Genomic DNA, 25,236 nt, shown 5'->3' with positions numbered 1-25,236 from the left:
TGATGGATCACTTCTGTGTTATTTGGCTTGAACAGTTAGGTGTTTACTAGCTTATAAGAAAGGCATGCAGCACTCATATTTCTGTATCTCCCTCCGTTTCCAAGCAACAGAACTACATTACAATAGAAACGGAATTGCAGCAACATATCAACTTGGAAGACATGAAAACTTTGGCCAGGTTTGCTCTCCCTGTCAGTATTTTATTGACAAGCAGCGTTCGATGGGGGTGTTGCTAATGGCAATAAAAGACTATTAATTATGAATAACTCACACAGATGATGTCTGTGTGATGTCCTCTGAGCACACTTGCAAAAATAAGTTGTCTCTGTGCAGCTCTGTGACAAGCGTTTATGACACTTGGGTTACGTTTATCAAGCAAGGGAGATGTTAATAATATAACAAAAACTGTAAGGACAAAAAGCATAATGAGAAAATAGAATAGAGAAAATAGAATTAGTCATAGTCATTTTCTAATTTTGATCTTTGATTTGTAAGATTACAAATATGTCTCTGTTGTGCAGGCGTTTGACTGGATTAAATATCAATGAATGCCAAAAACTACAAAAGTAAGTGCAGTATCCTCTCTCTTAACATTGTGTAATGTCCGCAATGTATAAGACAGTTTTTCTTCTTACTTTCAGAAAGGGGACACCGGCGCTTAAAAAAGACTGACAGCACAACATTGAAAGAAGTGATGTTTGTTTGAAGGAGCGTTTGAGAGATGGTTTGAGAAATGATTTGAGAAATGGTTTGAGAAATGGAGTCTATTCAAAGGTAAAGAAATGATTAAACCATACAATTTCTTTGAAAAAGAGTAGAAAGGCGTCACGCTTATCAGAGTCAAAGTTGAAGATAAAGGAACACTTTTTTACACATTTTCCTATTTACATTTTGTGATTTGTATAGTCACAGCATGTACGAATATCAAGGTCACATGAGACACAGCCATCTTCTAACTGTACATACTGGGAACTATATTCTCAGAAGGCGAAGCACTGCTACTTCTGCTACTTGGGCGGAGTGATTTGCTCGCAGCACCTGAGAAGCCCTGTGGTGAGGTGCAGCGAGTAACAACGGTGCTTTTCAGGTGTTGCGCTAATCACTCCGCCCAAGTAGCAATGCTTCGCCTTCTGAGAATATAGTTCCCAGTATGTATACGTTTAGAAGATGACTGTGTCTCATGTGACCTTGTTAATTTGTACATGCTGTGACTATACAAATCACAACATGTAAATAGGAAAATGTTGCCATTATTTTGTCACTTATTGGGAGCAGTAGGCTAGATGGAGCTGTTTACCTCCAGGATCTGTGCTAAACTAGGCTAGCGGTGGGTGCGTCAGACAGAGTTACAACACACACGGAGATGAGAAGGGTATGTATGGACTTATCTAACTCTGGGGGATACGGTTAATAAGCAAAAGTCCCAATAAGTCGGCATTTTCCTTTAAAGACTGCAGTGTGTAAAGACAGCTGGACATGCTGTGTCCTGGTGGAGGGAATACTTTTCCAGTTTTGTACGAGTGAAGGCCATGTAGTGGCAGGGATGGATTCATCACATCCTTGAGCTGCGAGATTGCAGCGATTTGGGGCAGTGCCTTGTTTGATGATCTAAACTTGAACCAAAACCAGCAGTAGGTCATCAACTGACATACTTGCGCGGGTCAGTACTTTGAACTGATGAAGGAGCTTTGATGCCTCTTCACCACGTGAGCAATTGGAGCCATAAACTCTCCAACCAGATACAACAACAACATGTATTACATTCAAGGAATTTGTAACTCTTACCTCCATGAGCCATTCAGGGTCATACCATTTCACACGTGCAAATGCCTCCACTTGCATGGACTTGTCTGAAAGAAGAGACTTAAAAAGATAACGCTTCTAGAGAGGCTAATGTCTTTCACATACTCAACAGAGATATTATCATCAAGGCCTGTGCTCCTGAAGCTAATGTAGGGCAGAAATAAGAATGGAAACCACACACATCCTTGAAGTATTCCTGATGTCATTTGAGTTTTGTTGACGGTGTATTGTTGCTAAAAACTCATTGGGTCCTGCAATGAAAGTACTTGAAAGTTCTAGATTATAGCAGAAAAAAACCGCAAAAAGACAGTTATGATTTAGTGTGTCTTTTAGTAGACAAGTGGGTGTTAAATGGCTAAAAAGATTATTATTATTTTCATTTAATGCACACTTTTCCCAGGAGTCCCAGGAGGTAGAAGAAACTGGTCTGAACTGAATGGTGTAGAACAGGGGTGTCAATTTCACTAAGGGCCACGCTATGAGAATCACATCTATGGCCAGAAATGTATAGTTTATTGACATGCTTTTATTTAATTGAAAAAGTAAAAAAAAATTTTGACTGTATGATGGCATGTCCCATATAGTTTCACTTACAGTTTGGTCAACATAAAGCCCTTAAAAACTCTGCAAAAATCAAGCAAAGCAATCATTCTGATTACATTTTTCAAAGTAGGCTACCGCACAGCTGAGTCACAGCAACCTGTTTCTCAGCCTGAATATGCAAACTCTCTGCTTCTGTGGGAAATTTCTGAGTCTCAAAGTCGACAAATCTGACAAATTCTGCTTTGAGTGTCACGTAAATACAGTTTTAAAAAACGGTTTTCCATCTTTTTTGTTTTGGCGCACAACTAGGAGGGCCAAAATTTATTGTGAAGCTAAAGTGATATATGCGGGTCGGATCAAAACGTGCCAAGGGCGGAATTTGGCCCGCGGGCCTTGAGTTTGACACGTGGTCTAGAAAATGGCTTTGTTTCAACTGTCAAATCATAACAAAATTCCCAATTGCAATTAGCGCAATTTGCTCAGTGTCTTCATCAGATCAGTACAAACAGTGCATGCCTTTAAGTAGTCCACTGGGAACTTTAGTTGTTATGTTAGCTGATTAGTAGTAAGTTGTACTAAGTGGTAAATGCACCATATTCACGGTGGCTTAAGGTGATGAGCAACAAAGCTGTGCCCATTTTATGCCACAAGTTTACAATCTCCTCTAAAGGTACTGGCTTTTATGTGTTCCACAATTTGGCAGTTTTATCCATGTATGACATGAAGTTGGTCGCTAGGCAGAAGGTGGCCCCAGCCCTCAATGAAAAACACATTTATTTCAGTCTGCTTATAAGCAGATAGACAAACACCAAATAAAAACCACAACCAAAGTAAACCAAGAAAGGAGACTCTCCTTCGTGGGAACAAGAGAAACTGTGACCTGTGTGGTCGTAATAATGAAGCAGAGACTGCCATTTCAACAGCTGCCTTTTGCTGCGGTTCTTTTATAATGTTGCTTTATATATTTTATGAATTCATTTGATTCTAGAGGGAATGGAGCCAAAGGAGACCATGCAGTTTAATTTGATGTGCTAGAAGACCAAGTTACCATGTGCATGCATGTATACAGTATGTGTGTAAGTGAGTGCATGTGTATTTTTAACATGATTCATTTGTGGTGAATAAAACCAGCTGTTTCTATTGAACGGTGGCCAAGAACCCCATGCACCACAGGGAATAGGCGGCGTAAGAGACCATTGAGTACAGAGTTACCTAACATCGCCTGACCATCCACTGACCACTGCGCCGTGCTTTCTACTGAGGTGATTATTGGTCAGATCTGATCTCACAACAATGGAATAACCCTTTATTTCTTCTGAGGAATCATCAGGAACTCAAGTAATGCAACTGGCAACCAAATCACTCTGAATAAAATATCATATTCAGGGACAACAAAGTGTTTTTATTCAGAAAGGGACTTGTGCTGTGTGTGATACTCTGTGTGAACTGATGATACCTTATTCTACTATCTGCCATTTCTTCAATCTTATATGAAAGTGTTAGTATATACATTACTGAATGCACTAACAGTTTTGCAGGGATGTATGTGTAATATGCTACTAAAATGTATTACAGGATTACTATAGTTTTTTTTTCTGAACATGTTCTGTAGGCAGAAAAGGTTAAGCAATACTGTACAATTTGGCTCTGATTTCATTCAATTACTCATTCAGGATAGGCTCTAATTTGTATTAATGTCATTTTATATTAACCATATGTCAAGCAGATGAATAAAGACACAGCACCTTCTTAGCTGGCCAGCACAGACATTATTTATTTCACAGTAATAAGAAAGACATGTGAAAGTAATGAAGAATATTCTTTTCAGCGCCTATAAAAAGAAACAAACATGTACAAGCAACAGGGCTCGCATGAGTTCATTAGTGTTGAGATGTTAATGTGGATATTGCAATTCATCATAATCATGTGAACAAAAAACTAATTATGTATATTGTGTGCTGGGTTAATCAAATAGCAGTGTACATGCAGGCCAACTTTAAGCTTACAGCTCAAGTAATCAGGCTGTGATTGCAAATATGATTAAAAAAACAGAAATAATGAGCAGATGATTATGCATAGAAAATTGACCTCTACATGGAGGCTATTTTTAAAATCTTTCTTTTATTTTTTAGTCCTCCTCCATTCAACCTTAGCCTATTTTCCAAACCAAACTTAACAGATAAGTGTGTTGGGATCTTGTTTATTTCAAAAATTAAAACATGTGTTGACTTCAGCACTATAAATTTACATTTTGGGATTAAGGGCGCTGTTCAAGTTATTTGATGATGTATACTTGTATTATTATTAGTAGTACTATACGTCATCACCACCAATGAGCAGTTCGGGGATACTTGTCTCTTCTTTAAAGGCAGGAATGTAAATCCAGAGGGATTAGTGAGAACACACTGGGCTGTAAACCCTTCAGTAGCTCTCCAAGGGGTCTCTGCCTCAGTGCGTAAAGTTAAGGACGGTGCTCCGGACGCACCGCGCAGCACTTATTATCCCTCAGGCTCCATGTGCGTCACCTCTGCGGGATACTTTACAAGGATTTCTGATATTTTGATACTACTACCCGCGCAGGTCACTGACGGATGAAAACATTAGCGTTGTGCTGATGTGAAGGCGTTTTATCCTTGAACACATCATCTGTCCCGGAGCGCAGAGGGGACATGGGTCAACTTTATGGTGCGACTCTTTTACCATTTGGCGCTATCTGTGTTGTTTTCCTGTGGGGATCTGGGGCCAGCTCTATCAGGACGACGCTTGCAGTGGACACCTCGAGGTAAGTCTCATGGACCTGATTAGAGGATCCTAAAAAAATATCTCTGTCTTTTGTGAATGAACGGCAGTATGATGAAGCCATGTCAGCCTCATCCATATTACGTTTAATCAGGCATGTGGTTTACAAATGTCGGGGTTTCCATCATGACGCAAAACTCCACGAAAAGCCTCGACAAGACATTCATTTGTATGTTTTTTCAACTTGAACCACACCATCTGAATAAGAGTTTACTGATGTGTCTTTTTAAAGATGAATGTGAGATTAAAGTTCTGTAAACGCCTTGGGAACAGCTACCGCGCATTGTTTCGTTTTTTTCTTCTTCTGTTATTTAAACTCAAAACCAGTATTTCCCTGTCAGATTAGCACACAGTGACAACAGCCATAATAAAGTTTGGTCTGCGTTTTATTGGTTACTGCTCTTTACGACATACTGTGAGAGCAGGCTGTCAAAGAGGAGACCCCTGGATGAACCGCTGTAGCGCGTCCAATCTAATGTGATTTTCAAGGAAATGCAAAAGGCAAAGAGGAAACTCCAAATGGTTGGAATCGGTCGCGGTGAAGAGAGCCAAATGTTACTTGTGCTCAGACATAACATGACAGATAAGGTGCCCGGACACAGCAGGTCAGGAGGTGAGGAGAGGATGTGAGTGGAGCACTGAGGAGAAGAGAAAAGCACTGACAAGTAAACTGCTGAGCAGCAGGTTAAATCCCATAATAAGACAACTTTATTAGCTGGGTTTTTATGTAGCCTATATACATTCTCTCCATCTTGTTTAAAATGACAAGGGAACGCATATAGAGCCTTACGATTTATGCTTTAAAGGTTCAGTGTAAACTCACATGTATAAACTGAGATTGATGTACCTCATACTTTACATATTCATTGGAGTCTTTAGTTGAAACCAAGTATACTATAGACTGTGTATATTGTGTTCCTGGCTGTAAAATGTACCTGAATAAAACCTACTATTACCGGTGGTTGAATGTAACTAAGTACATTAACTCAAGTACTGTACTTAAGTACACATTTAAGGTACTTATACTTTACTTGAGTCTTTTCTTTCCATGCCACTTTCTACTTCTACTCCACTACATTTCAGTGGGAAATATTGTACTTTTTACTCCACTACATTCATCTGACAGCTTTAGTTACTAGTTACATTACATAAGATTTTTGCACACAAAACACATGAAGTGTATTAAATACGATGTTTCATTATAAATGAAACTACCCAACAATATAACGGCCTACAAGTTCAGGTAAAATGATTAGCCGATTAAACACTTGGTTGATTGATTGACTGTTTGGATCGTTTCCAGTTTCTAAAAAATGATGATTTTTCTGCATTGAGTACTTTTACTTTTAATATTTTAAGCAAAATTTCCTGATGATACTTACATACTTTTACTCAAGTAACATTTTCAATGCAGGACTTTTTCTTGTAACAGAGTATATTTACAGTGTGGTATTAGCACTTTTACTTAAGTAAAGGATCTGAATACTTCTCCCACCACTGACTATTACTATTATATATATGTTGTTAATTTTCTTTACATCTTGACATTCACAATATATTTCATTTATTTTCAAGATATTTCTTGCTATATATATCGGCCAATTGCAACTTATCTCAGACGGTATCGGCTAGGGCTGTAACGATACACCAAACCTACGATTCGGTTCGTATATTGGAGGAGAGTTATACTCAGTAAACGTAATACAACCTTTTATCTGCCACATGGCGTCATTTTGTCATTGATTACATGCCACTTTGCAACACAGTAATACAACAGAGACCTTATTTATTGATTGATTTCAATATTGATCGATCCAACACAAAATATTCTTTTGTACCTTAAAATAATGTTTCCAAAATCGTTTCAGTGGTTCATTAACTCATTCGAATGAGACATAAGAATAATAGTAATGGTAACAGTAATGGACAATTCCTCTTCCAACCTGTAGGGGAACCGAAAAAAAGTGCTTTGGTGCCTACTGTAAAGGTGCTGGTTGACAGGTAGCTAATGCTAATGCTTGGTCTATAACGTTAGCTAATTCTTGGTGGGTAACATAAGATTACGACATCGTTCAACACGCTCAGTTATTTTTAGTATGATTGTTTTGACCACGGTTAACAACTCTGGGCTAACCCACAAATTCATCAGTAAGGGTTAACTGTATTATAGATAGACGACTAATCTAATGGTAATTTAGCCAGCTAGCACACATCCACAGTCAGCCCCTAGCCAGCTAGCAGCCAGCCACTATCATTACAGTAATCCAACCCCGGTCAGCACTTAACTCCGGTGCTAAGGACACTAACAGCAGTTTACTGAACCATCGGGAAACAGACCCAGGCAACAGAGTCAGAACAGCGGCCATTCGTAACGATACACCTCCGTTAGCGTTACCAGTGCCCCCAACCCGACAAAAGGGGGATAAGGCACCAAAACGACTAATACTAATAGTAATTTAAAGATGTGGTAGCATTGGATCTGGACGGAAAGGATAACTCTGGGAGTTGGAAGGGGTGTGTTGCGATTTCGGTTTCATATCGCATATCGTTACAGCCCTAGTATCCGCATATATGTCGGCAGATGAGTAACAGAGTACAGAGATGCCAAACAAAGTTTGAGTTTTTCCAGCAGAGAGCACTGACATGTTAGGACAAATGTGTCAACTCTAAAATGTCCCACTCAGTATATCTTGGCCACGATTCTTTAATAACCAAGTGGAAACGGTTTGTTTATGTGTTTTACGGCTTCAACTAACAATTGTTTTTAAAATTGATTGTTCTGCCAATTTTTTTTTTTCGATTATCAGATTAAATGTTTGGCCCATCACATTTTTTTGAAGGATGCCTGTCACAGTTTTGCAGACACCACGATGAAGTCATCAAACACACAAACAGCCGAAAACCTATATTTATGGGATCCTCATGGAAAATAGGGCTGCAACTACTGTAACAGTTGTTTTCGTTATCGATTGATCTGGATTATGTTCATGATTATGCTTGTTTTATTTATTTACCTTTTGGCCCAGACAATGTTGAAATAGTGAAAAATGCCTGTCACAGCCAGGTTTTGCAGAGGCCATGGTGAAGTAATCAAAACAAACCAGCTAAAACCCATATTTATTTTATGATGATTTTGGTGATTTATGGAAATAGAAAACAAAGAAAAGCAGCAAATCAATATATTAGCCAATGTATTGTTACCTGAGTTTTCAAATATCTACGTCGCTATCGGCCTCAAAACTCCAGTATCGGTCAGACTCTAATGCCATGTATGTACTGTATAATGTAGCCATTTATCTCAAAGTACTTTTGAGGTTTTACCCCCTGCCTTGGGGTTTAAGGGGCCGACCATGAATAGCAATGTCCCTTGTTTACTTCCAGTCCTGGACCTTTGTCGCTTTAATAAAATAAAGTACCAGATGATCACATTTGTTTCCAATGCATCTTTCTTTTCTCAGAACGGAGTGTCCAGCTAGTAAGATCTTGACCATGGAGTATCCCTGTGTCAGAGCTGGGGGGAAGAACAGAACTTGTTTCAGGTAAGACTCCCAACTGTCCCTTGGTTCACAGCTGAGTGAAACAACAGGGAGTTACATTATACATTTATATTTTGGTATTCAGCTGACTGCCTTTCCCAGAACAGTGATTTGCTCAAGGACACTTTGACAGGACAAGTGCTGATGCCTGTAAGAAGGATTGATCCAGAAACTTTCTGGGGCTATGGTTTCTGTAACCACTAAACCACCCAACTGTGTCATTACCAGAACTCCACACTGTATATCCCCCCTTTGGAAACTATATATCCATTTGGGAGAGAAAAATAATAATAATTTCCTGAAGATCATCACTCAGAGACTGAATGATGATCTTCACTGAAGATGCAGTGTTGAAATTCATCATCCATCAGCAGCGTCCCTTTAAAAGTTAAGAATCTTTTTTTCTTTTCTTTTTTTGGTACATAGCTTGTATTCCTCACTGTCTAAAATGTCATACCATACTTTTTTCTAACTTCATGTTGTAGTTTGTTATTTTTGGAAAATAGAAGGGACTAATGTCAGTTTTGAAACTTTTTATTTCTTTCCTTGTTCTGCAGTTTTCCTCTGCACTGAACTAACTTCCACCAACCTTGCTTGTAAAACATAATTTGTATTTAAACTTCTTCGGCTTGGGTCCAGAGCTAAAACATTTAGGGAAGGCATCCCCCTCAGGGAGTTAGGCCTGCATTATAACCTAAAAAGTACAAGTAGTCTGGCAGAAGAGAATGTGATAAGCTATTTTTATTATTTCTATTGCACTGTATCTATCTACAGGAAGACATGGACTACAGACTGCGTACATTGATTATAAACACCAAATTTGGTTTAACTATTGAATCATCAGTGTTTTTGTAATGGGCGAATGCAACAAAGATGATAAATGAGAGGAATATGGGGCAGTTTTTAAATGGTATGAAATTGGTTCCTTTCTTGCACTTCTATCTTTTTAAAAATCCCTTTGATATCATATTTTATGAGCATCTTGAAACAAAGGTTGAAGGAAATAAATAAATGCAATGCAAAGATGCTGTGTCAGGTTGTAAGACCTTTAGCTCATGATACATCGTACACAACAGGAGAAAATAAATGTTAATCCCTCATTTTGACGTTTAGATCTATTGTGAAACCAAACTTTGGCTTGGATTTGGTTGTAAGAGGATCCTTTAATAAATGAGGCACCAGGTCTGGTGTGAGGCCAGACAATCTGATCTGTTTACTGTCAAGGTTAGACTGTAACAGGCTCTGTGTCTTGTTTAATTTCCGGCTCTACAAGAGATGTGTGCTGCAGGAGAAGGCGGATTAGATGAGGTTGTATTTTCCTTGCCATGTTTCCCAAGGCAGTCCAGATCAAATTGATTTTTGCAAATGACTTAAGGAACGACCAGATTGATCCATTGTGTCTGTCCATAAATATTACTTTCAATGTTGTTTCAATGAGAGCAGTATGTTGTACAGACAGAGCTGATGAAGCGGCTATCACATATTTCAATCTGTTTGGACAGACTGAAAGTTTAAGTTGTAGTTTGTCTGGCTGGATGTAATATAGGTCTGAGACCAGTTTCTAAATAACCACCACTATCTAAATAACTTAGTCAGACAAAAGCAGGATTGACATTTGTCATTTTAACCAAATGTGCCAAATCTTGATGGAAGTTTTAAGCTGGTGTAGCTAGCTAGGGGAGCGGATCTATTGCGAAGATACAGTAGCGCTTACCAATCTCTTACAATGTTAGTTTATATCAAGAGACATACATGCTCCAAACTCAACACTAGACTGGACCAACTCAACAATGAAGAAAAGCAACAGAACAACTTTGGGAGGACGTATGGCTCTGGAATGGTATGACGTAATTTCACAAGGTTCAATTTACCGTGATCGTGTGAGTCTCCGCTTTCAACCCAAAATTTGAAACTTTATGTAGGACCCTGTGAGCACGCCAGCAGGATTCTCGCGATACCATCACGTGAGAATCGCGGGATCACATATCAGACGAAAATCCGTCTTCCAATCAATCAGGAGCTACTGGCTGCTAAGTGCGTGGTCTATGTGTGCGTGACGGCCACGACTGTTCGTTCAAAACAACAATGGCGGACGTGACAGTCATCCAATCACCTGCTATTTTTTGAAAGTGCCCAAACTGTTTACAATGACAGCTTCTTAGATGTTTCTGTGTATGAAATCATCTGGCATTTCAGGTTATTGGAGAATAGGACCATAGAAACATAGTGATGACCCCGCTAGCTAGCAAATTACACTGGCGTGAGCTTAATGAGTCAGTTTGAAAATGTTGTCTCCAGCCAAATGTTTTAATGTTTACAGCTACGTCGTATCAAAAGAAAGAAAGGTTTTAAATATGCAATTGATGGCTATCTAACGTTAGCATGAACTCCGAACTCATCCATGGCCTGCGTCCTCAGTGGGGAAATACTACACAGTGTATGAAGATGCACCCTAAAGTTTGTAGCCGGAAGTCTGTGTGCTTCAGTATACTTTGGACCAAATGTCTGAAGTCTCTCCTACACTACACAGTGTATGTGCTTGTCGGGAACGGGGCTTATTTTAACGTAACTTAACTCCTCTTACAAATAATTAATTATGTGCTTTTTGGCCTTGGAAGTAACACTTGGTTAGCACTGTTGGTAGTAATGTAGTTAGCTGTAGGCCTATTTCTTATACCCTACTTTTGCTCTTGTGTTTTTGGTTTTGGAGAGGCGATACTACTAGAGCAACTGCAATGCATGCGGAGAAATCCTAAGCTTGACAGGCCTGCCGTGCTTAGTTACGGTTGCTAAGCTTTGATTGGACAATTGACGTTTTTAAACTGTATTTGACCCGGACCTGGTCAGTCTAACAGACTAATCTTTACCAACAGCTCTGCCGTGTTCAGACAGGCTGGACATTTTCCAATCATTTCTGGTTTTCTTCTCTTATTTCTTCACCTGGCACTACTCTCTCACATTCAAACAATCTGGGAAACGGTTATATTTCAAGAGTTGATTGAAGATGACATGTTAACCATTTGGAAAAAATTCACACCTTTCCAAAGAAAGTGGGCTAAGTTGCTATCAAAACAGTGAAGCAAATGATGGTACTTATGGTACTTAAATAATGGCGGCACTTAACATGATGCATGAGATTTTATTAAAAAAGTCTAACAGAGATATTTAAGAAATATAGAACAATTTCTTACGATTATTTATTTGTCCCAATAGAAACTGCCTGTATTAAATTTGTCCAACCTGCTGTCGTGCACTTTGACTCTTTCTACTTCTTGCACTTGGTTGCTGAAAATGTTGGTCTTCCCGGTCTTTACGTTGTCTTCTTCTGTGGAATTATTTTTAGGCTACATGCCTAAAATGTGAATGTAATGTCTCTGTCTCAGAGGGTTTTGTGGTGTTGTGCAGAAGTAAACCCTCACTGCTCTCACCATCTAAACAAAGACCTTGCCGGCCGCAGGTCTCCTCCTCCTCCGCTGTGGCTTTCACAGCGATGAGGGTGAATCAGCTCGATTTCTACATTTCTATTGTTCTGGCCGTTTCATGTTCTCTTTCTGTCTTCACTGGAGGTCAGATTTCAGCCGTGCCAATCCAAATATACATGGTTCGAACCCAGATTCTGAGAAATATCAATGTGTGTGAGCATGCATGTTTATGCATGTCTCTGTATTGTCTGTGCTGGAAGTTACTGCAGGTTTATGATGATGAGAGTTCATTTTCTGCTGCTTTCTGAACCTTCTCTCTCTAAACACTCTCAGCTGTGGAGTCCAACTGTGACAGCACTGATGAGCTCCACTAAACTGTAAATCATCCTTTCAGTTGATTGGCATGTCGTTTTGGTTTAAATACCCTGCATGGCTCATTACTGCAGCAGATAACACCCATAATATCACGCTACACTATGGGAGCTCAGGCCCTTACTCAGATTAAGTAAGGATGATGATAAAAGTCATAGAGGCATGATTGATTTTTATTGTTTCCATACTCTATACTTCTCTCGTTGTTACAATGATCAAGCTCCCCCAGTGGGATCATTATAGTTTTGTATTCCATGGTATCTTCAGAGTGAAGAGAGTTCAGAGTTAGAGAGTTCATAAGCAGAGATCATTTGTTTCTGCAGCATCATCGCACAGAGGGAAGGGTATCTTAATGTAATTATTTCTGCTAGCGTTTTGAGAAAAGTGACCTTTGTCTGATTCCATTTCAACAGAATACACTTGAGTGTTATATATGTAGAAGAAACTGAAATTAGAAATGGCTAGCTGGAGCTGAAACGTATTTTGTACATCACAACAAGCGGGATGTTTCCAGCACCTGAACGGATCAGCACTTACTGAGATTAGCAGCATCACGTACTGTACCAGTGCCAAGCTAAGTCAAGTTTGAATGTTTTATATACAAGCCACACATGAAAGGTTTATGCTAAAGTTTAATGGTGAAAAATCCTCCAAATGCACACCTGTAGTAGTCCTGAACTGTCCAACACAGGATTTGCTGCTTTTCTTGGTCTTAGATGATAGTAAACTAACTATCTTTGGGTTTTAGACTGATGGTCAGACAAACCTAGTAATTTGAAAATGTCCCCATGGGTTTTAGCAAATTATGATTGGCTCTTATCATGAATTTTATAAACAGCAGATTCATCGATTATGCAAATCGATTATCAGCAAATGAATTGTTGATGAACATAACTGCAGCTGCAAGTTGATTGTTTGGGCAATGTTTGGGCTGTTTGCACTACAGTACATGATCTGTGCAAATACTGTACACATAGAAAATATGCTTATGCAGGTCTCATAATACAGTAATACTGTCATGCATCAAGCGAGAGGATCTGACCGAGTGAAGGTAGTAACTGAATGAGGATCATGCCTCCATATTCTTCCGACTTCTCCTATTTTACTTTCTCTGTCTCACCTTCCTTCACAAACACATATCCACAGTACAACCAAGTGCAGAGCATGTGGTTGGATGAAAACAGTGCTGTATTAGAGAGAGAGAGAAAAAAAGCAAACAAAAAAACTAGGTTAGAACAAAAAAGGAATGCTTACAATCAGTGTTTCTGGACTTTGCCTCCCGAAATAACTCAAGGCTGAGTCACACAGGCCTTGGTCATTTTGGCAGAGTTTTCGCCTCTGAAGTGTCTTTGTGGGGGTCTCTGGTATCATTTCACTTGGCTTCTTACGCACATTTTTGCTTTCAAATTCACCATTCATCTGTTAAGGATGGGGTGTTCACTCACTTGCTTTCCACACACACAGTGCACACATACAGCCATGCGGGATGTGACTACATGTTTATCAGCATCACTAGACATTAGACATAAGATTTTAACCACAACCACTTCCTGTCTTGACTCATTATACCATTCATGCAGGGTTTGCCTATATGTGATTGCATGCTGACTGTTGGAGGCAGGAAGGCCTCTTTACAACTGGCATTCACATGCGTCTCATAAGATATACTGTAGCTGCATTCCCTTTCCCCTTTCTGTTGCCAAGCTACAGTTTGAGCGAGTGTAATCTTGTGATTTCCAGCCTTTAAAACGATACACATGGATCCTGAAAATCCCTTTCATGAAAGTATTGTTCTATCCAAGTTGTTTTTCCCTGTGTTTCATAGTGGAATGTGGATGAATGTTTATTGTGTAGCTGTGCGTTTTAAAAACTCTTTTAGTCCTTCCAGGAATTAACACAAAATTAACTAATCCCTGCACCCATTTTCAAGATTTTTATCTCAAACCCAATCCTTTTAATATTTATGCAACAAACGAGCTAACTGGAAAAATGTGTCCTATGTTTTTTCCCACAGAAAGCAATCCAAATCAGAACCATTGTTAGCCAAAGCAGAACAAACCACAATTCAATGAGAATTATCCAACTTTCTGTGCAATTTAAGAGGTCTTCTCAGGCAAACCTTCACTCCCAGACTGTGTGTCACCCCTAAAAAAGTTATTTCGTGTCAGCCTTACAAATTTTAACATGTATCTAATTTTATTGCAAAAAATGTGAAAACAAAATGAAAATGCTGCAATTTTTATCCTAATTTTAGCCATCCTGTTGGTTGGATTGCTATGATATTTGTAAGGACATTCATCGCCCCTATAGAGGGAACCTACCAACTTTGATGAGCCCCTGACTTTTCCTCTTGCAAAACCATTAGGTAGAAATTTGTAGTTTTGAGTGAAATTTCTTCACGACTATTGGCCAACTAATGATCTTCCCATTAGTCCCAGCTATATTTTTGTTTTGTGCTAAGAAGCGAATGTTACCACACTATAAACCTGCTAAACTAAGATGGTGTACATCAGGGGTGTCCAACAGAGTTTCTTGTCAGCTTGATGTTGGCAAACGCAAGTTGCTTCTGCTACGACAAGGCCATTGTAGGAAAAAAAATAATGTTACGGACCCGGGAAAGAGGGGTAATATTCCGAGAAAAAAACCCAGAATTTCTAAAATTAAAGTCACAAATTTACGGAAAAAGAACTTGGATATTCTCTGAGATTAAAGTGGTAAATATGGAATTGAAATGAATTACTTCTCTGCAATTTTTACACTTTGAAGTCATCCAGTGAGCCTGATTGGACCCTTTGGCGGGCCGGTTCTGGCCCACGGGCCGTATGTTTGACACCACTGGCGTACATGGTACACACTAAACATCTGTATATTAGCATGCTAACATTAGACTTTAGTTCAAAACGCTGCTGTGCTTAAGAACCACGTCACAGAGCTGCTATTGCCCTAGACTTTTAGCCTTCAGTCATTTTTTATAGTTCTATAACCAAAGAGAGAACTGACTCAATACATTAACATGATGCTGTTAGTTTGGCCAGGGGCCTCATTTATAAATGTGGCATACGCACAAAATAAGACGTCAAGTGTTTCTCCGAGTGCTCTCTGTAACGCTGGGCCCAAAACAGCACAGAGATCCAACAGGACAGCTCGAGGCAGTCAGAACCGGTTTTGAGGCCACTCGTCCTCGTTTGCCAGAAAGTCTTCTTGCCGTCGGTCTCACTTTGCCACATCTCCCAACAGTGCATAGCCAGCCATTGTGCGTCATTACGCATGGCATGCCTTTTTCTACCAATTCATTTGATTGTACCTAAAAAGCTAAAGGTGTCGGAATCAATCTAATTGTAAATATAGTTCTGCGCAACGAGCATGTAATTAGTAAAACTTTCTATTGTACCTTTCACAATGGTTAAAACATGCTTTAGACCTACAATAAAAACCAACATTTAAAACAAAAATAAAATGATCTAAAGCCATTAAAATAAACACTGTAGAAAACAATATGATACTATACACTATATATATATATATATATATATATATATAATGACCATATTAAAATGATGTGCTCTGCCAGAGGGAGGCATCGAAAACAGCATCAGTGTAAACATTATTTGTCCTGTTTATCGTATTATTCATGAGAATAAATTCCATAACAGGCCAATATAATTACAGAGTGTTTGAGTTTTTTTTCGCAAATATATCTTCATTTGAATTTACGATAGTATCTTGTTTTATTTTGTCTGTTTTTCACCGCAGATGGATCAAACAGGTGTTTGTGTAGGATATTAATTTTAAGAATGGCTTTGTGAATTCTTCATATCAGCAATGAGAGGCAATATTTTGATTTATTTTACACAACGGTCTCAGTTTCACGTGTTTCACGTGTTTCATCTCCCGTCGGTGTCGCCGTTTCTCATTTCACCTGTTTCTGTGCGTACGCCTGGGTCAGCGTGTCTGTCCGTTTTCCCTTCATGTTTGCTTTTTATAAATCCCAATTATTGTGTAGAGAGCGGCGTACGTCTTCTTTTGTGCATACGCCACATTAGGCCCCACATGAGTACTTGGTTGCTTTTAGCCAGTGAACATTGTTGTTGGCTTGACTCAGTGAGTTCAAATCTTTGCTGGTTTTAGTTGTTGAACTGCACCGTTTGCTTGTTTCGCTGTGTGTGAAGTGAACCACATAGTGTGTCTTTGTTGGGCTGAGTTAGTGGGCTGGAGCTTCAGGTTTTGCTTGATGTTTTATGCAATCCTTATGACTTCCTAAAAGGGGTTGTTGAAGGTTAAGTATTTGTTTGCTGATCTCTACACATCAGTCATTCCCTCTCTTTACTAAGAGAGAGCTAAAAGTCTTTGCTCATTATACAGGCCATGGCAGCTCATGTAATCATTTTTGGTCTCGGGCATGAAGGACGGTCACACGATGCCTGGAGAGTGGATACCAGTGGTTTTGAAGGTCATGCCACAGTTTATGTTTATAACATCATTTGAACATCCTGCCAAACAAAAGTTCAGCATGTTACTTTGGTTTTGTTTTTTGTTTTTTGATCAGAAAGGACAGGGTGGAAATGTGAAAGACCTTGTTAACATGTTTGGAAACTCTGAAAGTGGTCTACAAGAGGCGTACATTTTCTTCCCAAGCACCAAGTCCAAGTCCAAACCCCCCCACCCACAGTTGCCCTGGGTGTCACCCAGAAACATTTAAAGTGTCCATAATGAGACCCGACTGAGCCTGACTCCGGTCCAGGCCTGGACTCCATCTCCACTCTACAGCTTCTCTCTTTCTTGTTGGACTTAGATTCTCTGTTTTGCTCCAGAGAGACAGAAGCCAGGCCTCCGTCTAGTAGCCTGAGTATTAACGCTGGGGTTGAGGTCAGGTCAAATGAAATAAACAATACGTTTTGTACATTGTTGTATTGAGGTGCGCATAATTACAGAACTTGAACCTACTGACGGGTGCCAGAGCTTTATTGCTAACCAGATAAGGTCAGTGAGGTCAGACATTGATCCTGTCATTGTCCTTGTCAAACATTATCATGTCTAAAAATATGATAGGAAACACTATAGTCTGGCTTGATTTGCTATTTCATCTGAGCACCAGCATCCTCTACTTGTGTCCTGTTAATTCCATTCCACCCCTTCGAAACAGTGGTGTCTTTGGATAAGGGGTAGGATGAGGCCACAGGGGAGCATCTCTGGTGTCATTGTCCCTCTGAGAGATGAGGATGTGTAGAGTTTCAGCTGTTAAAATAACACTGAGAAGGCAGACACAGAGTCTGCTTACAGGGTGAATGATATCCTGATTGAACGCTTAACTGACCAATTTGCTGACTGACTGATTGATTTGCTGGGATGATTGATTAACATACTGACAGCTGTTGGCTGAGATCCAAGCTTGTGTGGTGTATTTTGTATGTGACGCATGTGTCTGTGAGTGTGTGCGACCTTTGCTCCTTGACACCTTCATTGTAGGATTTGAGATTAAGCATTATCTCAGAGTCTTGAGATCCCTCTCATCTCCTTTGTTTCCTTCTCGATTTATGGCATCACTAAATTGCCAAACAAGCCAACTAAAAGCAGGACTCATTTAAAATAAATTGCGTAAACAAAAGAGCCATCAGCAATTCAGGAAAAAAAAGCAACAGCACACCAGATTAGATATAAAATAAACGGAGTCATCCAGCTAACCAGACACTGACATGACAGCTATTGCGACTAACAACGACAACTGACACATGCAGCGTAAACAGGACAGATAAAGACATGAAAGCCACATTAGAGACACAGCGTCCCCAGTGAATGAGGGAAAACATCATTTATTATGCTGCTGTAAGGAGTTCGACTACTCTAGGATTGGGCATCGAGAACCGATTCCTACTTGGAATCGTTTGGAATAGTTTGGAGGATTTGGTTTCAAATCTGATTATTGGTTCCAAATTTTAAATGCGCAAGTTTTGGTTTCCGAAGCGGCCAGGTGCTCGTTGTGTTGCAGCCATGGAGCCCAGTAAGCAGCGCTCTAGTGGGGCTTTATTTTACATTGAAAAAGCCCAGTAAAACTGCAACCCACCATTGAATCAAAATAAAACTTTCCTCTTATTTGTGAAATAAGCATGTGACCCGTTTCTACTCCACCCATCAAAGAATCGGAATCGAGAATCGATAAGAACCGGAATCGAAAGGAAGAATCGGAACTGGAATCAGAATCATTAAAATCTAAACAATGCCCAACCCTATTCGACACTCTCTGACATCATGGTGACTTTCATGCAGTCAACAGTCTTCTAAATCAGGGATCTTCAACAGGGGGTCCGGGACCCCTAGGGGGTCATCAGAGTCAATGCAGGGGGGGCCTCCAAATTATTGTTTTTTTCAGAAATTAAAAAGTCTTAACATGAATCCAACATATTGTAAGCAAATATAAATCCCCACTGCTTACTGGCCTAGGTGGTCACTATCCACAGATACATGTAATCCTAAGGATTCACTTTGCCACATGTATGTTTTAACATTAAAACATGATTTATAAAACAATGTGTGGCCTTTTCAAGAATGATGAGACCGAACACAAATAAAATTATTTTTGTTGTGGGTTTTTATTCCCCGACTGAGCTTAATAAAGAACAGCGTTAATACAGATTTTTTTATATTTGAGGATTTAGGACGATTATAGATACAACCAAACAGAATAACTTTTCCCTACTTCCTTGTCTGACAAAACCGTCAGCTTTAACAGTTCTCCTTAGCACTTGATGAACACTGGTGGGGGCTACCCACAGCAACAGTACCCAGGCTCAAACTCATATTGCTCAACTTCATTAAACTGAACCTCAGACGTAAGCTAACTCTAGTAGTGGCACCTCTCTAAATAAAGAAAATAAAAAAAAACATTTGTTAAGCACATTTGTAAAGCCACACTTACAAAACTCATAGTCACTTCCAAATAAAATACTTTGATTCCATAAGAAATATAAAAATACATTCTTACAATTCAGAAACAATTTTCAGAAGAATATAATTAACTCACTGTTACTCCAGTGTGCAGCCTGTGCTCCAAGACACACACACCTGGATTTCAACACACATATATCTCCCCTCTAGATTAAGCAGAAAACATACAAATGGACATAGCTTCTTTTAACATTCAGCATACATTGTTATGAGATAATTCTGCTTATACATGTACTTTGGCATTACTCACGCTAATCCCGCTGTTCAGTGTTGCCCTCAGCGTGGCGGCGATACGTACACAAAACTCATTTACAGATCTACAAAAACCGTCAGGAATACAAAATCTTCATTCATCAACCTCAAGTGTTCTAAATTAACCATTATCTCATCTGCTAACACTGATAACCATTTTCATATTTTACCGAACTTTATGTGGATATTTACCTTACACGCAAACAGAAATCCACACCACGGCAGTCACTCACCTACTGGTACTGCCACTTCCTTGTTTTTGGTGTCTTAGCAAAACTAGGCGCTAATGTGAGATTTGCCTTGCCCGCTACTCATAGCATAACAATGCCCCTTTGAGGGAAAAAGAACGCTACTACAGTACTAACCCCACAAGCAAACTACCTAACACTTCTTAAGGAGGAAACCCAAGCAAGTTCTTCCCTGATCCCACCTCATTGGCCTAATGTAGGAGTTGGTAAAAAGACTGTATGCTTTCCCCTTTTTCCACACCCCTGTGTACTTGTGGCTGATTAAAGGCTTTAGGCTGCCCTTCACGTTATTGTAGGCCCAGTTTATTATGCAACTTCATTTCATACAGTATATGTAGTAGGGGGTCCCTGCTCCATCTCTCTTTCAGTTAAGGGGTCCTTGGCTTAAAAAACATTGAGGACCCCTGTACTAAATGAATCAGGTATACTTGGTCTGATCAGTGCTAACAAGGATCATTGAGCATTTATTAAATTATAATTTAAAAGTTTGTTGGCAGCTCCTAGGCCACTAACACACAGTGTAGGGAGGATAGTAATACAGAAACATAATAAAAGAAATGCAAAAAAATGTAGCTGGGTAAACTACAGTGCAGAAAGGTGGCAGATGTAGAAAAGGGAAAAAAGTAAAGTAAAAGAGGAAGGGGGGGGGGGGCTTTGGAAGCAGAGGTATTTGTTTGATCCAAACGCAATATAGCTGCACCCTGGCAGGCTGAGCGCACTGCTCAGTGGGGGACTTGCCTGGAAAACCACGTAAAAAAAGAGCAAGAAGGGGAAATCAGATGCAGGGAGGGAAGCTGCTGAGTGTTTTTCTCTCTCTTCTGTAAGTGGCTTCCCACCTCGATGAGGACATGTGTTAGGATGTTGACTGATGCTCGGCTGTCAGTGGTTCAGACGCTCAGCAGGAAAACAGCAGCTCCGCTCAGTAGACATCGACATAATAGTCATTTTATGCTCGCTCTTGGATTCCCTGTCAACTTCTTTTTTCCCCATTCTTGTCATTTTGTATCCATTTCTGTCACTCTATTTTGTTCTAAGTATCTCTTTCTCCCTTTCTTTCTGCTGTCGGTTTTTTCTTTTATTCTGCTTTTACCAGTTTCTCTTTCTGTTGCTCTGTGACTCACATTCACTCTTCCTTGTGTGTTTCTCTGTCTTCTATTACTCTTGCATCCTCGTCCTCTTTGTTTTCCTCTTTGTATAAGAAACATCAGTAATTTGTAGTAAAGCACAGAAGTATAACAGGATTTGGAATGTTTCCTGGTCAATTGGTCCCAGGAAGCATGAAATGGAGAGCACCTGCTCCAAACGCACACAAACTTTCCGCATATGTAACAATGCTGTTTAGTCTAGCTTCCTTGTGTGTAGTCTGATATAACTGTGCATGTACACAGTGCACAGGAACAGGGATTTCTCCTCTCCCACAGCGCCTGAACTCACCATGGTAGATTGCAGCGCATCCAAGTGTCCAGTCAGCCATCAAAGTGTGATAATAAACTAGTATGCACAATAACAGGATCCTGATACTGAAGCAGATAACTGAAGTGTAGCCATCGTTTATTTTCTTTTTTACATCTGTGCTTTTCCTATTGCGACATGTCAAAATATCTTTGCGCTCTGCCTGTGTTCTTCTGTAGGCAGCGAGTAGGAACCTACAGAGCGAAACGTAAGCAACAATACACTGTTAGCCTGGCTACACTACCCAATGAGTACTGAATGCAGACGGAGAGCAACCTATGCAAGCTAACATTAGCATGTAACATTAGTCAAGATGAACACTCTTTTGACTGTTGGTCAAATGAGCACAATTGTTTATTTTTGCTCACAGAATGATGGGCTCATTGTCAAAGACAAAAAACCTAGGTCATTTTTGTTCAGTTGTACTTACAGTACCTAATATTTATGTCAATTATGTGGACTGCAAACTGATAGTACCTCTTTCTCCCATTGTGTCTGAGAGACAGATGCAGAGAGAAATGAGGAAAAAATGTATCACATCATTGAAATTCATCTGTATCTGGTTGTACAGACAGAGGGCTGCTTTCTATAGCAGATGATGAGAAGCAGACTTGTTTGTGTGTGTGTGTGTGTGTGTGTGTGTGTGTGTGTGACACCACATGTTCTCTCCTCTGCGTGCTGAATGTTGGTGTGTGTCTCCAACTGTACGCTGTACATTCAGGGCCTGCTGGGATCTGCAGTCAGAGGTCCCCCTCTTACAAGTCATGAAACAAGCTATTACGTTGCTGCTGTCACTGCAAAAAAAAAAAAAACATCCAACTGCAAGTATGATGTTGTAATTTTTCTGATGTAAATTGGAAAACATGCATCCGTATTTTCCTCTTCTTTTCTAAGAGATGTGCTGTTTGTACATGTTATCGCTCAATAAAACTCACACAATTTACATTTCACCAGCAGCCCCAGTGGCTTGTCTCGCAGTGATAGGATCAACACCAAAATGGACATTAAACAGTGAAATTAGGTGCTGAAACCTGTTATGTCAAACAGCAGGAAACCCCCCCCACACACACACACACCCCGCCCCCACCCCCGAGTGAAGAATGGAAGGAGGTGATTTGATTTAGGTTTTAAACAGGTAACAAGGACCAGATGCCTGCATCATTGTGTGTTTATGTGTATGTGAATATGTTTGTGCACGTATGCATGTGCAGGTTGTTGTACTTTGTAGATGTCTGGATTGAATATTACGACATTTGATATTTGTGTGTTTGTGTGTGTGCACATAAATGAGATCATCCTTTAGGCTTGTAAACGTGCACACAAGAGGGGATGCAGTCTTATTTTGTAGATGTCTGGTGGTATTGATAAACTGCAAATATGTGTGTTTGTGTGTGTGTGTGTGTGTGTGTGTGTGTGTGTGTGTGTGTGTGTGTGTGTGTGTGTGTCTGTGTCTGTGTCTGTGTCTGTGTGTTTGTTCTGGTGATTAAATTCCCTCTAGCAGCAGTCTGTTTATTATCCAGAGGATTTTAGGAAGGCACTGACAGCTCTGTCTTCAGCTCAGTCCTCATCATTAACACAATGGATGAAGTGAAGTTTTTTGCCTTCAGCTAAATATTAAAATACTCTGTCAAAATCTCTGCTCTCGTCAAGTGGAAACAAATAGTCGACTCGCACATGATGGCAACACATTCGGACTGAACACGATCCGCTTACGGATTGTTTGCACTGCATCAGAAGTCCACAGGGACATCTTATTCAAACTATCGCTCTCTTCTCTCCCTTTGGCGTTTTCTCTCTGTATACTTTGGATGGTAATCAACAAATCCCAAGCTGTGGGAACAGCAACCTGGTCAATTTTTTCTCACATAAGAGTTTTTCAGCAAACCTGTACCGCCTTGAGTTTTGCTGTTTCATTACACTGAGAAGCACTTAACGTCGTCCTCTGTCTTCATTTTCACAGAAAAACTTTTACAAGGCCTTTGAGTTACGCTTCCTGTGTTTAATGGAGGTATAATTGTCTTCGTAGAGCTGCAGACCAGAGTCAGACCTCCCAAAAAACTCCAGTCATCATTTTACATCTTTTTCTGATTAGTGTGCACCTGAACGTCCCTCTGGACAAGCACAATGGCTGTTTTTTGTTTTCTGTTTTGCGTACAATCTGATCTACATTAGCTCTTTTCACTCCCTTTATTGCTGCACTGTCACTGTCAATACCTCAACACAACAAATTACCGGCCAATTAATAACAGGTTGGAACAACATTGTTGCCCAGCGGGTTTGCATGTTCCTGAATGCAAGGAGCTTTGTCTCATGTAACAAAATTGAAAACGGAGAATAGAGGAGGTGAGTGTAACACGTGGGGAGTTACAAGTGACACCGGTTATAACTCTCTCAATACCTCCATGTTTTTTCAACATCAAGGCAGTCACAGGGCCATTTAGAAGACTTAGAGGCCCTTCTTGGTCTTATCAGTCCATTCATTTGAGCCTCAGTTACAGTCTCTAGTGGGACATTTACTAAAAGGTCCTCCTTTAAAACAGCTTTACTGTCATGGCATGAAAACTCAACCAGACACTTCATTATGAGCGGTCTGTCGTTAGCTTGTCCTCAGCGCTGATCTCATTCACACTTATCTTGTGCTTACCCATCACACTTTGGTCACTGTTTCCCTCGTTCAGTTAAAGTGTGTTTCATTGGAGAAAAAAAAAACATTATTCAAGCAGCATCCAAGTAAAAATAAGTGTTATTTTTGAGAGCTTCTCTCTTTTTCGCACACACATCTGAAGACTGACGTGGTTCTTTCTACCAGTCCACAGCTGGGTTTTCATCTACTTATTTTTATGCCAAAAATGATTCAGTGAATAACGATGGAAACGCATTGTTCTGCTAAATAGCAATATTTTAATATTTCCTGCAGCTTCCCAGATACGTTCACAATGCGGGCAGGAGGCATTAACATCTGGTATCACTGGGTCAGTGAGTAAATCAAAGTATTTTTGGCTTAAAACATTGCAGCTGTTACATACATTAAAATGCCATCTGTTAAATATTTGTCCATCCAAAAGTGTAAAGCTGACGTAAGATCAATACTAATCAATACAAAAACTTGCATGAAACTACGATGTGTGTGTGCGTGTCATGTGCGTGCGCGTGTGTGTTTTCTGATTAGTCAGGACTGAGGGCCGTGATTCACTTCAGTCATGCGCATGGAAACTAGCCTAATTTACCTTTTTTATTTCTGCCAACATTTTAAAGTGCTCATATTATGCTCATTTTCAGGTTCATAATTGTATTTTGAGGTTGTACCAGAATAGGTTTACATGGTTTAATTTTCAAAAAAACACCATATTTTTGTTGTACTACACATTGCTGCTAGCTACAGAGTGAGGCATCACACTTCTATTCCATCTTTGTTGGGAGTCGCACATGTGCAGTAGCTAGGTAAGGACTGCTAGCTAGACATTTGCAGAGTATGAGGGCGTGCCATGCTAGCAGCTAGGCGAGCATTATAACGTGTGTTACAAAGTGACAAACGTTTATCACGGAAGTAAAGGCTGGACTACAACAGAGCTGTTTGGAGCAGTTTGTGAACAGTGTTTTCTGTTGGAGATGGTAAGTGCCTTTGGGGTGGACTTTGGTCTTTTTCACTTTGTAAACCTATAATGTGCACAAAAAAGATATATAACACAATAAAGGAAAGGGAAAAAGCCAAAAAGCATAATATGAGCATTTTAAACATTTACTTCCATTTGTAGAAATATAGCTGGGAACATAGCATGTCTGTGAATCCCCCTTCATGTCCTCCATCACATGTTCTAGACGCCGACCACTCTTTGCTGTCAAGTACAGGAGGATACTGTGTGTATC

At 39.8% G+C, this 25,236-nt stretch overlaps 1 protein-coding gene across 1 annotated transcript in view; it reads left to right on the top strand.

Moving 5' to 3' along the window:
- Positions 1-4,734: 4,734 nt before the first annotated feature.
- LOC144519991 (collagen and calcium-binding EGF domain-containing protein 1-like) overlaps positions 4,735-25,236 on the top strand; it is a 40,538-nt gene continuing 20,036 nt past the window's right edge. Inside the window, exons 1-2 of the mRNA XM_078253557.1 lie at positions 4,735-5,128; positions 8,604-8,684. Of these exons, the coding sequence (XP_078109683.1) occupies positions 5,016-5,128; positions 8,604-8,684 (194 nt within the window). The 5' untranslated portion in view covers positions 4,735-5,015. The remainder of the gene's footprint in view (positions 5,129-8,603; positions 8,685-25,236) is intronic.

This window comes from Sander vitreus, chromosome 1, assembly GCF_031162955.1.
Source record: "Sander vitreus isolate 19-12246 chromosome 1, sanVit1, whole genome shotgun sequence".
NCBI lineage: Eukaryota > Metazoa > Chordata > Actinopteri > Perciformes > Percidae > Sander > Sander vitreus.
Note: the sequence above shows the minus strand (reverse complement) of the source record. Positions and strands in the feature narration are given on the sequence as shown.